The 17,852-nt window shown below is 37.1% G+C and overlaps 1 protein-coding gene across 7 annotated transcripts in view; it reads right to left on the bottom strand.

Annotated features, from left to right (window-relative positions):
* nfixa (nuclear factor I/Xa) overlaps window positions 1-17,852 on the bottom strand; it is a 155,491-nt gene that overhangs the window by 10,770 nt on the left and 126,869 nt on the right. For 4 of the 7 annotated variants that reach the window (XM_072657548.1, XM_072657549.1, XM_072657550.1 and 1 more), the window contains 4 exons: window positions 15,234-15,365; window positions 8,082-8,251; window positions 6,665-6,812; window positions 3,531-3,619 (listed from right to left, as the gene is read on the bottom strand). In XM_072657548.1, the coding sequence (XP_072513649.1) occupies window positions 3,531-3,619; window positions 6,665-6,812; window positions 8,082-8,251; window positions 15,234-15,365 (539 nt within the window). The remainder of the gene's footprint in view (window positions 1-3,530; window positions 3,620-6,664; window positions 6,813-8,081; window positions 8,252-15,233; window positions 15,366-17,852) is intronic. The other 3 variants (XM_072657553.1, XM_072657555.1, XM_072657552.1) reach the window with 2 other exon arrangements.

Raw genomic sequence — 17,852 nt, 5'->3', positions numbered from 1 at the left:
TTGTGTGGAAAGCTTGTGACTCTGCGGAGATTGCCTTGCTTTTTGGCAGATCTATAGAACTCAGATTAAGTTTATGGTGGCTGATAGTCTCTCTCTCTCTCTCTCTCTAATCCTTGGCAGTGTCCACTCCTTTTTTCTTACACTCGCTCCCTACTAAGTTCATGTTCAACTGCCTATGACATCATGTCTGGTTGCTGGGGGCAACCAGACAGTCAGGACGTGACACTCACTCTCTCTCTCTCTCTCTCTCTCTTTCTCGCTGTAGTTTTTCGCTCAACAGTTCTTTTGCCCGTTTCCTCTTCCCTTACATGCCTGCCTCTTTCAATCAGGCCTGGAAAATCAAGATTTTTTAAATGGTTAAATGGTCTAGTACTTGATAGTGAGTGTCTGATGTGTATCTAACCTATATCCATGATGAGTGTGTGTGTGTGTGTGTGTGTGTGTGTGTGTGTGTATGTGTATGTAAAATAACGTCCATCTCAACAAAGTTTCTTAACAAAATGTCATAAGAATTTCTTCTTTTTTTTTTATTAATTAAATTCATTCTTCAAATAAAGTTCAGATAAAGAGATAAATTATTCTAAGAAGTCTCTTAATGATAAATTGTACCCTTAAAAACATTAAGGTAAAGAATTAAATCACAAACCAAAATCTTAACTTTAACTTAAAATTCTAAAAACAATTTTTAAAAAAAAAAATCGTATAAATATTTTCTTAACTTTACAGTCACCCCAGACAGACTTAGACTGTTTAAGAATCAGATTTGTAAAGAATTTTAAGAAATACTTTTTTCTTTACTTCATTACTATAGTTGTTAATAGTTGTCCACAAAAACAATATCCTTAACCTTTATTTGCCAAATAATTCAAAGAACAATTGAAAGACTTAAGACTTAAGTATGTTTGTAACTATACAATCGTCTCTTTACTATACGATCAACATTTTCTTAGACTGAAAAGGTTCAGAAGGTAAGCCTCTAAAATGATCAGTTTAAATAACTGAATTACAGAATGAATGTTTAATTTAATAGAATTAAAGAACTGTTTGTTTCTACATACAGAAAAGAATAGCTTTCCAGCGCCACAGTTTTCAGTTTTTCCAAGGATTTTAATATTGTCACTTAAAATGTGTTAACGATTAGTTTCATTTTATTTTTCCTATATTTTGCATAAAGATGTGTCTTGTGTTGTTTATGATAAGCTATAAATTGCTGCATAAATGGCTATGTTACAAACAGCTACATAAGAAAACAAAAGACTTAAAGAGAGATGTAAAAAGTCTCAACTTTTTTTTAATATTTGAAAACTTTTTTTTTTTTTTGGAAAACTTAATTTGAAAGATTTGGGCCTCAATTAACTAATATCTTCCTAAGAAGAAAACACTGGGGAAAACAGCGAAGAAATTTGGTTTGGTGAACCAGATCCGTTCTCATTAACTTCTTTATGTTTATCTTAAGAGTCTTCGTCTTCGCAAAGGGAAATGTCCATAAGGCTTCTTAATATCAACGTGACTCAACAGGTCTGTGCCGTACACTGAAGTATACTGAATAAGTCCTGCACTGAACCGCCCTGACTCCAACATGTACATCATTTCCACATGAATAAACTACATTACATCAACACAGCTCCTGCCAAACGTAAATAAACAGAAGGACCTAATTGTGTTGATGTAATATATTTTATTCATGTGGAAATGATGTACACATTTGAAGTCAGTCCAGTTCGCTACTTTTTCCCATGCAGACAGAAACAGACAGAGATATACACACACCCACACACCAGAGATTGCCTCCATGTGCTGGGGATTTAACATTTAGCAAACTGGTGGCTCTTGCGGTTTTGACCCTAATGAAAGACGTGCAGTGGGTAAGCGCTCGGCAGCTGTGGGCCAGGTCCCAAACTCACACAAGGAGCATCCCTAACCAAACGCCCGGAGGGCCTGCTCCCGACAAGCTAACATCTGGCTTATAACACACCACTACAGTAACCACATGCAAGCACAAACATACACAAACAGAGCACAGTGAAATTCATCACGGCCTGGGAGTGACAGAAAAAGTACTGCACTTCAAGTTAGGCTACCATTTAACAATTTGACCATTTAAATAACTCAATTTCTACAGTTATAGACTGGAATGGATCTTCTTCAGGATTTTGATAATGATGATGCTTAATAATGTAAAGTTTTTTTTTTCCAGGAGTTAGTTTGGACCATTTCAATTTATCAATAAAATTGGAAACAATGGAGATCCTTTGTTTTTGGACAGCGATGATATTTAAAACTCTCCTACCGCTCTCTTACATTAAGAAACACAGTAGGACACACACACTAATTTATATCTGCTTTCCTTTGCTTAAAATTTACTTTTTCTAATAAGACATTTTGAACAAATTTGAAAATCTCTGTATTTTTTAATCTGTAAACGTTTATCTATGGTTTATTCAGATGAGCAATGTTTGGGAAGTTGCTCAAAAGCATTAACAACAAATTTGTTAAAGTTGAATTTATAAATCTGTACTTGTTGAAAGTGAAATTTTGAAATCTGTAGCACTTAATATTGTAATAATTGATACAATAATGTAATAATTCCAAAAATGTAACAAAACTTTGTACTTTGCAATTTAGCATAAACATATTCCACTATTTTAAGCACTTTTCTCTGTGTAGAGAAAGCCATAAATGCAGCAGATCACATTTACATACTTTTATAAGGGGTATAAACAAAGAGTTGCACTGCTGACTTTTTCACATTTTGTCTCATGCTGCATTATTCAATGGCATACAGTTTGTTATTATTTGTTATAAAATGAACTTAAACGAAATCCTTAACTTGACTTTTGTGGGAATAAATGAATTGTTTAGATTAATTGTCTAATTGGTAAACAGATTAATAGATAGAACTATTACTATTACAAAATATCAACCTGAAAATGTCATAAATTCCCACTAATATAACAACAGATTACATTATTGTTAAAAAAAAAGGAACTACATGACATTAAAAATTACTATTAGATTTTATTAATTACATTTTTGATGAAGTTTGAAGTTACACATACAATGTTATTACATTTTTGGGTGTTTGGTGTTTATACATTATAAACAACAGTTGCTAGAAGCGTTTGTATAGAAATGTTTTAGCCAGTTTTGTTGGGCTACAATTAGGGACAGAGTTGTTGCTGGACTATACCAGGGCTTTGCAACTCCAACTCCTTCTGGTTCAGGATATTACTGATGAACTCAATTATCATACAATTATTCTATTGTATAATTAAAATGATATAAAACATAATAATGTCATACAATATAATGTTTTTAGTTTTAACATATATTATGTTTTTTACATTTTCTGAATTTCAAACTGAGAGATGCCAGGATGTAAGCTGGGTTCTGCTTGTGTTATCTTACAGAAAATGTAACTAACCCAATTAACCCAGGTCAAAACACATATTCAGTTTTACAGTGTTCAGTTTCAAACTTCAAGCCTGAAGCTCTACAGTGCTTGTGTGTGTGTGTGTGTGTATACACACCTGTGTCTGCTGTGGGATGTTTAGAAAGTTGTCCCGTGCTCCGATGCCGACAAACCTGTTGGGAGCTGTGGGGCTTGGCGAGGAGTATGCTGCTCAAATGCACAAACACACACATGCACACACACACACACACACACATCATTATTCAGAGCTATGCAATAGAACAATAACTCTCACTGAAGGGTTTCAATTGGCTTTGCTTAGAAATATCATCGATACTGAAGCACTGGAGCTGTATTAGCTATCTGCAGAGCCTCGACCAGGCTGGACCTTAGCGTGTCATAAAGTTTTCCATCAGAATAAAAAAGGTCATACGTGAGTACAACACTGTATTCAGTGAAGATCACAGGGAGAAGGAGACTATTTGGAATTTTGTTGGGGGTGGGACGAGAAGGAAGCTGTTACTTTGGTTTGCACTGAACTGATCAAATTCAGGGCAGCTGCAGACAATGGACTCCAAATTCAGACTAAATATGTCACAGAGATTAAGTAGGCCTTAAGAGATGCGATGAGAAGAGGAGGAGTGTGTGTGGGTGCAACTTTTCAACTAAGTGTGTGGGTGTGATTCTGAATGTCTGTGTATTATACTGTGTGTCTGTGATAAAAGAGGAGCGTATAAAAACAGCAAAAAGCTGCACTATATATATATATTACCATTATATATAAATATATATATATATCTTTTTTTCAAATAACATTGCTGTCATGCAAATATCTTGCATCTCCATTTTTGCCATTTTTCACTTTTTGACTGTGAATCCGGCAGTTCTTTATATGCTGAATCGACCAACAGAAAAGCTCCAAAATGAAATATCATTAACGTTGAAGTCTTTTTTTACTGAGTAAAATGTTATTCACAGTTTATTCAAACGAACAATATTCAGGGTGCTGAAGAAAATCTTTGGAATTCCCACATCATTATGACTTAATGTGCTATAATTTTCTAATAATTCCAGTACTGTAACAAAAGAAACACTTAACTTGGTCAAAAGTGTAATAAACCTCAAAATGAACATGTGAAAAAGGTTACAATGATCAACCTGATAAAAAAAAAATCCCATAATGTAAAAAGCTATTACATATGATCAACCTAAAAAAAACATTAAAAAAATTCCAATACTGTAAAAATATTAAACATTTTAATTCCAATAATGTAAAAAGGTATTACAAATGATCAACCTGAAATCGTGCAAAATTCCTAATAATATTACATGGTATTACATTATTGGCCGAGACTGTGTATTACATTGGTAGAAAAGTTATTACATTATTTTTGACCAGGTTAAGAGCACAATTTTACTGCTTTTTAACATAATTTAAATCTAGTAGTAGTTTTTTTTTACATCGTGTCCAAAAGTCATGATGAACAGACCAACAGAAATGCTCTATAATGACTTGAAATAATATATAGATTATATTATTATTATTATTATTATTATTATTAATTCATTATATTATGAAATCTATACTGAGCCTAGCTTTTATTACAAACGCCCTGGTAAATTTATAAGGTTAAATGCCTTGACAGATGTCATCAGTATTGATAAGGCCAATATCATAAATATAAATAAACCCTATATTTTGCAGCCCTAATAAAATAAGGGTCTCCAATAAGGCTGTCACATCATAGATACAGTTACACAATAAGAAACAGGTGAGTAAGAGCGGGTGAGAATGAGAAACACAGTCAGTTTAAGTGCTGGAAAGGAAACAAACGACGTGAAAAAGGAAAAAAAGAGGAAAATAGAGAGGGATGGTCTTCGTCAAGCGCCCTCCGGGAGTTCACTAGGCCCGTCCGTCCTTTTGCCCCCCCCCAAAACACACAACCCCAAACCTCAAACGCAAACCCCAACACCTCAACACACACACACAAACACACACAAGCTTTAATCTTAGACCTGCACTGTGGAAAAGCTGGAAAAGCTGGAAAATCAGTTTAGTGTGACTGCTGTGTGGGTTTAGGTGGAGTGTAGTGTCCATTTACTTATTTATTTATTTATTTATTCCACTTATTGTTTGTTACTGCTTGTTTGTTTGTTTGCTTTTTGTGGGTTTTTGGAGTCCATGCCAACTGCCCTGAATTTGATCTCTCTTGAGAGTGGGGGAGGAGGAAGAGGAGGAGGAGAAAGGAAGCAAAGAAAGTGGTAGCATTAGAAATGGAAAAGAGAAAAGAGGAAGATGAGATGAGAGAATCAGATCTTTGCCTCTTTAGAAGCAGCCCTTTATTTACAGGTCTTTTAAAAGTTGAAGAAAACCATCGTAATTTAGGTTTAGGGTTTATTCTGGTTATAATGAGAGCAAAATGAGAGCATACAGAATAAGGCCGTCCAGAAACTTGATGAAGGAAATGAAGAGAAAGATGATAGGAGGGAGAGAAAAGGGGAATGGGAGAAAAATCAGACTTTCTGCTGGTCAAATTGGGAACCTACTTACTTCTTATTCTTATATGTTATTATTATTCAACTAATTTGACCCGTCTAAAAGAGAGAGATATATTTCTGAGTCATTTATGAGCTCCTTCAGTGTTCAGCGTTGGAACAATTATGGCTGATTTCTTGGACATGGATTAAACCATGTCTTGGACTGAACTGCAGTGAACAGCAGTGGTGTTTCACCATTAAAACCATTAAATTTTATTTTTTTCAGTAGTTATTTTTCCTCTTTATATTCGTTTAAAAAGGTTTGTGTGGTTTTGTGTACCAAAGCAGTCATAACTAATCTTTCCAACCTCACTTTATCCCTTTAAAGTAAACAGGCTGTTTTTGTTACTGTGCCTTTATTATTACTGTTATATAAAAAAAATGACCTCTGAGCAGATAGGCTGCCATGTATTGAGCCTCCCTGGCTAAAATTAGTGCTACATTACATTTGTGGCATTTAGCAGACACTTCTATCCAAAGGTAAGTGAATGTAGGGTTAGGAGTCCTGTTCAAGTGCTTTTACGGATCCTCTGGGAGGCTGTAATGCAGTAATTATTGGTCAATCCTATTCATCCTATCCTTTACACTGTCCTCTCACCACTACAGAGACTACCTTCAATCATTCCTGAACTCCTGAACTCTGTAAATGGGGCTGTGTTGGTGCGTTTGGGTTTGGTTGTGGAGGGGCCCAGGGAGGTTTTGGGGGAGACTTACGGGGTGATGTGGGTGAGCCGAGTCCCCCGTCGGGGTGTGTGTGGCTGGGTTTGGGGTCGGGCATGGGGAGGGGCACCGGCCGCGCCACCGGAGGAGGCGGAGGCAGCAGGAAAGAGCCGGACATTTTACTCTGACCGCTCCCGTTAGGCTGCAGACACATACACACACTGAGTGAAGGGTGACGGCATAACACACACACACACTCGCATACATACACACTGTGGATGCCCCAATCTGATTCGCGTTACTTTTGATCCTGGAACAAGATATTATATACTGAGTAATGAAGACAATGTAGCTAGATGATGTACGGTAAAGTTAGTAAAAACCAATGTCATTTAGGGAAGATATGCCAGAGAATGGCTTTACGTGACCTTACATAAGCCCTATACCCTGTACATAAGCCCACACTGTATTGCAGTACTCCCATAATTCACATCAGTTTCATAGACCCTACAACTGAACCCTGTGGGACTCCACACCACTGTCTTTTCATCATTATCATTACATAGACAATTCCAGGTAAACATGGTGGTGGTAGCTTTGCTGGTTGTCTAGGATAGGTAATAAAATGGATATATATGTATTGTTGTCATGGTGCAGAACGTAGAGCTTAGTAATGTCCCTTAACATCCTCTCTAGGACTGTGATGTAAATAGAGCCTGATGGGATTATAAAGATGTAAACAAAGTCGTTCAGGGTGGCTTGATGTGAAATGTCAAAGAACTGTACATGTTGTGAATCGAACCAGATGTCTGAAGTAGTAGTTGAAGTAGTAGTAAACATGGTGGTGGTAGCTTCACAGGTGGGACTAGACAGTAAATGGAAAGGCTACAGCTATATTTGTGCTGTAGTCGTGGCAACCACTGGTTCCTATCACCACCACTGTAAAGAAATCAATGCAAATACAATTTCACATGGTTTAGGCTTAGGATGGCCTTTAATATATGTCTTAAACCAGGAGGCTGATCTTCTGCATCAGAATGGGCCATCCAGACACACACACACACACACACACACACACACACACACACACATACTCACATACACACACAGTACCAGCTAAGAAGATGAGTGTGGAACAAAGGGCCATGAATGACAGAAACTTTCAAAGCAAAAAGAGGCAGATGTGTGTGAGAGAGAGAGAGAGAGAGAGAGAGAGAGATGATCTGATAAAAGCCTTCACTCAGAAGGAGAGTAGAGAGTGCTGAGAGACAAAGCAGTGGTTTTTAGATAAAGAGTGAAAATCACTACAGTAGATCTTGTGAGTTGTGTGTGTGTGTGTGTGTGTGTGTGTGTGTGTTTATGTCAGTGGGAGTGTGTGAGGGCTGTTAAAATGCAGTGACACATTGCTGTTGTAACGTGTGAACCGACTCTGACTGATAACTGTGTGTTGTTGGCGTGCCGGGTGTGTTACCTGAGCGCCGGGCTGGGCCGAGCCATCGGCGCAGACGAACTGGACGAACTCCTTGAGGGGGTCCTGGTGGTGGTGGTAGCGAATGGTGGGGTGAGTGAAGTACGGGCTGGACTGCTGGATGATGGAGGGAGAGGGAAAGTGGAGGGCAGAAGCCGAGGCACGGGGACTCCCTGTGTGAGAGAAATAGACAGACAGAGAGAGAGCGAGAGAGAGAGAGAGAGAGAGAGAGAGAGAGAGGGTGATTGAGAGTGGGCGATATCATTTAAGGGTGAACAACACGATTAAGAATATTTACACATTAGTTCTGAGTCAGAGTTGATGAGTGTGTGTTTATCAATCTAAATATGAATCATAAATGTGTGTTTTGTTATACATTTGCATACATATAAGTGTGTGTGTTTGCATGTGTGTGTGTGTGTGTGTGTCTGTGTACAGAAGAATGCAAGTACTTAGGTCCTCAGACATCTCTCTAACTTATATCCAATCCACCCTCTCTCTCTCTTTCTCTCTCTCTCTCTATTGTCTCTCATCCCTCATTCCTGCCTTGTCCTTTTCTTGCTCTATGGTTCTTTGCTTGCACTCACTGGTCAAATTAAGCAGTCCCAGTGACATACATACACACACACACACACACACACACCAATCTCTCCAATATTACAGTAAACAACCTTAAATCCAGCAGATTTTACAACATAATTACAATAAACTGTAACAGACTGTAGAGAATGTGCAGAATTGTGTTTAGGTGGATGATCTGAAATAATTTTCTATTAGAAACTCAATAATACATGTGAATTATCTGGGGTGCACAAACTTTTGCACTTTTATATACTGAAGAAGTGATGCAATTAACTAATCTCCTTAAAATATCTTTCTACATGAACACAGACCAGAGTCCAAAAATACCTCAAAGTCTAAATACTTCCAAATACTAAAGGTAGTGCTGACAAATAGAGACTAACTACACAACACGGATGCAGCCGTCTTTTCTTGCATTTACATTTTGCTCAAAATATCACGAGTATATGAGTATATTTGAGAGTAAGAATAAGTATGTATAGTAGTATCATGTATACTAGTAAATTTACATAGCATCGCTATTTATACTAGTAAATATATACTAGTATCTTCTACAGTATTTAAGTAAGTATAGTACCATGTATACTAGTAATTACACAGTACTATAATCTATACTAGTAAATATAATAGTCATCTATTCTAATAAATATATTTAGTAGCACCATGTATACTAGTAGGAATATGTAGTAGTACTATTTAGTAAGTATAAAGAGTAGTACCATCTATACTAGTAAGAATTTACAGTTGTATCATCTACATTTGTAAGTACATATAGTCATGCCTTCTATACTAATAAATATAGACAGTAGTGCAATCTATACTAGTAAGTATACATATTCATACCATCTACACTAGTAGTTATATAGAGTGGTATAATCTTAACTAGTAAGTATATATAGCAGTGCAATCTATACAAGTAAGTATATATACCAGTGTAATCTATACTAGTAAGTATATATAGTAGTGCAATCTATCATAGAAAGTATATATAATGGTATAATCTAAACTAGCATGTATATATAGCAGTGCAATCTATACTAGTCCATTTATACAGCAGTACAATCTATACTAGTAAGTATATATAGTTGTATAATCTATACAAGTAAGTATATTTAGCAGTGCAATGTCTACTAGTAAGTGTATATGGTTGTATAATCTATACAAGTAAGTATATTTAGTGGTATAATCTATAATAGTAAGTATATATAGTGGTATAAGCTATACTAGTACATTTATACAGCAGTACAATCTATACAAGTAAGTATATTTAGTGGTATAATCTATGATAGTAAGTATATTTAGTGGTATAATCTATACTAGTAAGTATATATAGCAGTGCAATCTATACTAGTAAGTATATATAGTTGTATAATCTATACAAGTAAGTATATTTAGCAGTGCAATGTCTACTAGTAAGTGTATATGGTTGTATAATCTATACAAGTAAGTATATTTAGTGGTATAATCTATGATAGTAAGTATATATAGTGGTATAAGCTATACTAGTACATTTATACAGCAGTACAATCTATACAAGTAAGTATATTTAGTGGTATAATCTATGATAGTAAGTATATTTAGTGGTATAATCTATACTAGTAAGTATATTTAGTGGTATAATCTATACTAGTAAGTATATATAGCAGTGCAATCTATACAAGTAAGTATATATAGCAGTGCAATCTATACAAGTGAGAATCTGTTGCTGAATTAGGCATTAGTAATTACATAGTAATTCACAGTAATTCGCTCACTCTCCCTCACTCACTCCTCTCTTGCTGACAGCTTAACACAAGTCCTGCCTTCTGCATGAAACAAACTTTCATAATCACATCCACATTTATAATCCACTTAAAAACAAACTGCTCCGAATCCTCGTGACCTTTTCTTAATTGCTTCTCTCCGGCTGCAGTCGGGCCCGAACGGATTGCGATTCCATGTATTTTTGCCCAAGGCCGCCGGTTGGGATTAAACGTCTGGGAGCGTGTTGGAATGCTGGGAATACGGAGGAGGGAAATTCGGAATTTTTCCCTACTGGGTCGGAACGGGCACATTCACCCTCCGCCCCCCTGGAGACTACGGTCTTGGTTCTAGCACGAATCGTCACTTTATTAACATGATTAGCACGGCGTTTCAACAGCTCTGCGTTCGCCAGCCCAGAAGGAGAAGATAAGAGTCGCTACATTTCCTCCTCCTCCACTCGCCTGACACTTGTTTTTGTTTTCCTGTTTTTCCCCCCTCTGTCCTGTGCCAGTTTGCATGACAGCATATCCACGGCTTATGAACAGCAGCGGCAGGCTCAGTGGCTAATTATAAAAACCGAGAGACCAAAACGTTCAGTTTTAGACTTCTAGAAGAGGTCGCGCATCAATTACGCATTTGGACTCGATACAAATGTTTCTGCCATTCTCTTTTACTGTCTCTCGCTCTCTCTCGCTCTCTTTCTCTGACTGTCTCTGTCTTAAACCACCAATAATCTCCAAGATGACTCACATCTGTATAACAAACACGCTTCTTTATAAGACCTAAAGTGGTTCTTCTATTGCTCTGCTCAAAGAACCCTTAGGAGCATCAAGTGAAGGTCCCTAATTGGCCCAAAGTGGTTCTTCTATTGCTCTGCTTAAAGAATCCTTGGTAGCATCAAGTGAAGGTTCCTAATGGGTCCAAAGTGGTTCCTATATTGCCCTGCTTAAAGAACCCTTGGTAGCATCAAGTGGAGGTTCCTAATTGGCCCAAAGTGGTTCTTCTATCGCACTGCTCAAAGAACCCTTAGGAGCATCAAGTGAAGGTTCCTAATAGGCCCAACGTGGTTCCTATATTGCTCTGCTTAAAGAACCCTTGGTAGCATCAAGTGGAGGTTCCTAATGGGCTCAAAGTGGTTCTTCTATTGCACTGTTTAAAGAACCCTTGGTAGCATCAAGTGAAGGTTCCTAATGGGCTCAAAGTGGTTCTTCTATTGCACTGTTTAAAGAACCCTTGGTAGCATCAAGTGAAGGTTCCTAATAGGCCCAACGTGGTTCCTATATTGCTCTGCTTAAAGAACCCTTGGTAGCATCAAGTGAAGGTTCCTAATAGGCCCAAAGTGGTTCTTCTATTGCACTGTTTAAAGAACCCTTTGTTTCATGAAGTGAAGGTTCTTTAACCCTGTTCTCTTTTCTTTCTGTGCTTCTTTCCTCTGACATCTCTTTTACAAACACGGTTCCTAATGGAACCAAGACCAAAAGCTAAATCTTCTAAGGCACTGCTGAAGGATCCCTCCCAAAGAACTCTTTGTACCATTAGGTGCAGGTTCTTTAAACCTTTAAACAGTTCTTTACACTCACACATCTCTTTTACGAACATGGTTCCTAATAGAACCTAAAGTGGTTCTTCTATGGCATCACTTAAGGAACCCTTTGCAGCATCAAGTACATTTGTACACGAGTTCTTTACACTCACACATTACTTCTACAAACATGGTTCCCAATGTAACTAAGAGGTTCTTTTAATAATATTGCTCAAAGAACCATTTGTAGCATCTTTATTTAAGGATTGTTTTTTTTACCAGTATAAATATAAATAACCAGTCTATTATGACATCATCCAACAAAATCCCTTTATTGGTACCAGTTGTTGGATCTTCCCTGCTTCTTCATAAGTATTTTAGATTTACTAAAATAGATTTACTTAGATTTAATGTTTTGCTGGTGCACATCCACAGATACTGACTAGATCTTATACAGATACCATCAGTATTTATAATAATAATAAAAAAAAGAATAAAATAATAAGAATAATAGAATAGAGTAATAATTCAAATAACATTTATTGTTATGATAAAAATAACATGTATTCTAATAATAATATTTATTCTTAAAATAGTAATAGTAATAATATTTATTCTCATAATAATATGCACAATAATAATAATAATAATGTTCTAATAACAATCATATTTATTCTCATAATAATGTGTATTAATAATAATAAAATGATAAATAATTAACAAAATGATAATACAAATAAACAATAACAATAATAATAAGCATTCTAATAATAATAAAAATGATAATAATGCTAATGATCATTTAAAAAATAATGTATAATAACAATAATAATAATAATTTATCTTCAAGAATGTCTTCAAGCATTGTGATGATTTTGCTGTATCGCTCAGCCTTGTATTTTTGTTTCATCCACTACCTAAAGACGTCTCTCTATCGCTCTCTCTCTCTCTCTCTCTCTCTCTCTCTTATTTCTTCCCATAGCAGACTCTTCAAACTTCTCCTAATTTTGAAAACTGAATCATGTTTAAAGCCAAACACTCAAACAACTGGCGTCCCACACAGTTCCATAACACATCAAGCTGCTGTAGTGAGTGCTTAGATACCGCTCTGAAAACATTTCAACTGAGTAAGCGCTCACTGAGATGTGTACTTCACTGCTAAACACGAAACAGATGCTGCAGCTTAGGGTTTGATGTGCTGGAAAACAAAGAACAGACGCATTAAGACTTTGCGCCATGACTCAAACACTCAGCGCTGAGCTTGTGGTGAGAGACTCAATCCACACTCGGAACAGCGAGAGCGACAGACGAGGGGGGGGGTAGGAGGAAGGGTGGCTAGAGTGCTGAAGAAGAGAAGAAGAATGGTAGATGGAGCAACGGCTTCTACCAGTGATGTGTTCTGCTTGGGCACCTTCACATTTTTTCATAACTTTGCAGAACCCTAGAAACTCTTACATGTGTAAGTTCGGAACCATTCTAGAACCTCTCTTTAAGGTGTATCTTCGGGAAATTAGGGACTATTATTTTCGGCCCAAGTTCTGCTTCATTTCTTGCGAAAGGTGGAGATAAAACAGTAGGAAGGTTCCTCACAGTCCAGCAGTGGTGACTATAAAAGCTAGGCCTTCAGACTGTGGCATACATTTCAAAACTTGGGTATGATAACGCTAATTTCTGCTGGTTCTCCTATAGGATTTCTAATATTATACTAGCGCTAAGATGATGATATCTTCAAGCGTTCTAGATTAAACCCAGTCACTAGAAACTGGAAAAAGACAATCAAATATATTGCAGCCTCGTAGTTTTACAGTGACTCCTGTACTGACAGTGAGTCCTGAAACGCCGTTCTCGAATTTCTAACAACGGACTGAAATCTGGTTTGGCTTGTGTTCACAGTCAGTGACGTATCTAGAACCTCCAGAGGGAAATGTTCAAATAATAAAAAAGTAAGAAAGACAGATTGGCTGTATCTCCTTAGATACCATGGATTAAATCTTGATTTTGAAATCCTAAAATTTGATGTGTAAGGCCTTCAGTCCTGCTCCTGAAGGCCTAACCAATGAAACAGCTACACTAACTACATCTAATTTCCACTGTTTTAAGATTTAACAATCTAATAATGAAATAAGTCATGTAGGACACGGCATGACAATCTTGGTCTTTCTGAACATATGTAAACATCTGGAGGTCTGATCTTCATGTGAGCGACACATGAAGATGAAGGTAACACGAGAGATGAAGGTAATCTAACTAAACTCTCACACCTGAAGAAATGAATAGAAATTGAATCTTCCTGTGAGCAAAAAAATACCCCCCCCCCCCACACACACACACATTTTTCACTCCCTCAAATGTGTAAAATCAGAATCAGGTGTAGAACATTAGCTGATCAGAACATGGTTAGAGAGCAGAGGCGCCCCAATGCCACCAGGGGGCCCCCAAAAGCACCAAGATATCATGATAAATATATATATATATTTCAAAAAATAACACTGAATAATAAAACAAAATGGTATTAAACAGGTAAAAGCAACTTCTATAAGAACTTATTTTCATAGTTGGCTCACCAATCCTAGGTTAATCAATTCCTGCAGTTGGCTGCTGCCACCGTTGGGCGAATGCAGATAATGCTAATGATAGTGGGTAAGTGATGCACACAGTGTAGCCTATGGAATGATGAAGCATCTGATGCTAAGGTGGTGGTATGGAGGGTCCCAAATGAAAATCTGCTTAGGGCCCCATAAAGGCTTGTTAGAGAGGATTCTGGAGGAGCCTGTCTTATTTAAATCTCAGACGTTTAGTCTGGTCTGCTCTTGATTGACGGTTGATTGAGGTAAGAGGTGTAGATCAGATCACCATCATGGCCAGATCCAAAGAGCTCTCTGAGGCCTTCAGAAAGAAGGTAGTAGATGCAAAAGAGTCTGGGAAGGGGTTTAAGAAGATCTCAGAACAGTTAGAAATCATATCTAAATATGCTAAATCATATACAAGTGGGTTCAAACTGAGGTAAAAAATGGCATCATGGTAGCAGACAGCAGCTCGCAACTCTCTAGAAGGTTGAGAGGGTTCCTCTCGGCAGTACAGCAGCAATACCTCTCATCACACCAGGCAGGACCGAACTGCCATCATAACATATCGCCCGTCTGGTTCGTTGAGAGAACTTTGAAACGCCGTGTCTCAGGATACATCATGAGCCTTTCAAACTACTCCTGCTCTAAATATGGATCTGCTTCTCTTTCTCTTGTTGTTCTTCTGGGATCTGGGACTTTTTAGAGTTGGGGAGGTTCTCTAGTTATTTTTATTTTTCTCACCTGGTCTCACTCCCGCCAGCATGGGCAGTGGGTGGTGTGTGAAGGCCATGCGGGGGGACCTCGTCTGAGCCGACAGGGCGCCGAAATCGAATTTCCCCGACGGCTTCTTTAGAGACCCGGGAGAGGACAGCCCTGCCAGAGACCACACGTCAACAACAACAAACAACAAACAACAACAAAAAAACCCAACAAGCTACAACAAACGCTGCACCCTTCGCTAGTAATGCTCTCTCCACTTGCAGGAAACTACAGGGCCTTTCAAACGACTAGAGCGACACAATGAAACAATGGTACACGACTATGGCCAAGAAGATGTACGACTGCTGTGCTCTCTGCTGCTAAGCTCAAAGCTACTGTACTGATGATGTAAGAGTTGGGACTATTCCAGCAGTTCCTAATGACCAGTCCTGTTCTTAATGCTAGTGCCGTTTCTCTAATGGACAAACTCAAGAGCACTGAAAGAACTGTTGGCTGCTATGGGCACATGATAGACTGGCTGGCCAACAGTCTTGTTTGACTCAGGTTAAATAACTGATCTATTCTTTGCTCAATGCTGGTAACTGAATTGCAGAATCTCTTTATGTGAAAAGGGGTCCTTTTATGCATTTTCTTTTATTGAACTTTTTCCTTAAGTCCACTTGAAACATTTAATGGTTTAAAAAACCATTTTAAACCTCTCATTATCAATGAGGATTAAATAAGCTGTTTCTGTTCCTACTGCTTAAACCCCTTAGACAGCCTATGGTCCGCCGGCGGAACGAAAGTGTTATTAGAAACTTCTATCACCAGTTTGCACAGACGTCCCTGTAGCTACTAAGTAATACACCTTAGTGTGTAATAAGGTGGAGTTGGAGCGTTAATGGATTAAGGCTGATATACAGTTGCAGTCACGCAAAAAAAACTACAATTTCTTACTTTTTTATCCTGTCCAAATGTAATGATGAATGGACCAATAGAAATGCTCCAAAATGAGCTGCAATACAAACTTTTTACTTTGACTTCCATTGAAAGTCAAGAAAAGTTGACATTTTTGAAAAATAGGGGCGTTTGCGTGACAGTGACGATATGTTAAAGTTCATATGTTCTGACTGATGGTCATGTTATAGATTGTAATGTACAGAAAGTTTTATATATTTCAATGAAAAAAAAGCCTTGCACCCACTTTTTTTGGATGTCTTTTTTGTAAGTCTAAAATAGCTAACTAGCTAACTAACCTGCTGTAGGCTGATCATGACTGTGATGTCACAACCACAAGAAATTAAATTCACGCTTACAAATTCACATTTTGTCATAACATTTTATTTTATTTTTATAAGTTACTACTTTCTATTATAATTCAACCTATTTTAAGATTTAAGATTTAAGTTTAGTAGATTTTAGTAATTAAAAATTACATCTAAACTAATTTTCAAAGATATATAAATTATGGTTAAGGTTAAAGTTAAAAACTATATAATATAATTTGAATATAAAATGTGTAACAGAAAGACAATACAGATTCCCTTGGCCAGACTGCTTTTGCAGTTCGTGATTTATATAACATACTATATAATATAATACTATATACTATACTATATACTATACTATATACTAATATAATACTATATGCTTTATAATACTATATAATATAATTCATATATATCATTTAAGTATATAATATGTGTAAAAGAAACATATAGCTTTGGCCAGACTACTAAGGATTAGATTTGTAACTTGGAAATGTTTGGGAATGCTGAGTATTTTGTCTCAGTGTAGTTTTTAAGACTATATGATATAATACTATATATTACATTATATTAAATTATATTATGATATATAAGTTAGGTATATAATGTGTAAAAGACCAAAATACACATACAGCTTTGGCCAGACTACTGTGGATTACTTTTGGAGCAGTGAGTTTTGTTTAAAAAAAGTGAGGTCAGTGTTTGAGTGTATAAAATTAAAATAAAATCTGTAAACCGATCCAACAGGCGACAAATCCAGGCTATTCTTGGGCTGCATTACTCAACATACGAGGCCGCGTTCAACAGCTGCTCCTACGCATCACCCAGCGGAGAATGATGGATAGAGGGGAAAATGATAAAGAAAAAAAAGACTGGTATATATAATGTGTGTGAGTGTGTTTGTGAGGAGGGGGGTGAAGATAACATGGCGAGGTGAGAAAATGTGGGGGAAAGTGACAGGAGGACAGACTTTTAGTGGCAGATTATCAAAACCACACACACACACACACACACACACACAAAAATGGCTCAACCAAATCCTGGCATGGAGCGGCGTTCCTCTGAAACCTTCTCTTTTAAAGTTAGTTTCAGTTTGTGTGTTATTTTCTCCTCTCTATATTAGAGCATTAAATCCCATTTATGCTCAAATCCCTTGGTTTCAGTTTGTCAGTGTGTGTCTGCCTGTGTCTATGTGACTGTGTTTTTAGACATGTGTGCGTGGGTGTGTGTAAATGTGTGTTAAGTCTGGAGCAGGTGGGAGTGTGTAAAGGGAGAATATGGGAGCCGTTTTTGCTTCTTTCGTTCCATGTCTTTCTTTTTTTTAACGGTAAATATTGTGAGGAGGCCCGGAGGCTGCGTGCTAATAGAAGTGACACTGCAAGGCTAATCTCAC

The sequence above is a fragment of the Salminus brasiliensis genome, chromosome 15 (assembly GCF_030463535.1).
Source record: "Salminus brasiliensis chromosome 15, fSalBra1.hap2, whole genome shotgun sequence".
NCBI lineage: Eukaryota > Metazoa > Chordata > Actinopteri > Characiformes > Bryconidae > Salminus > Salminus brasiliensis.
This window is presented reverse-complemented; position numbering and strand designations above follow the sequence as displayed.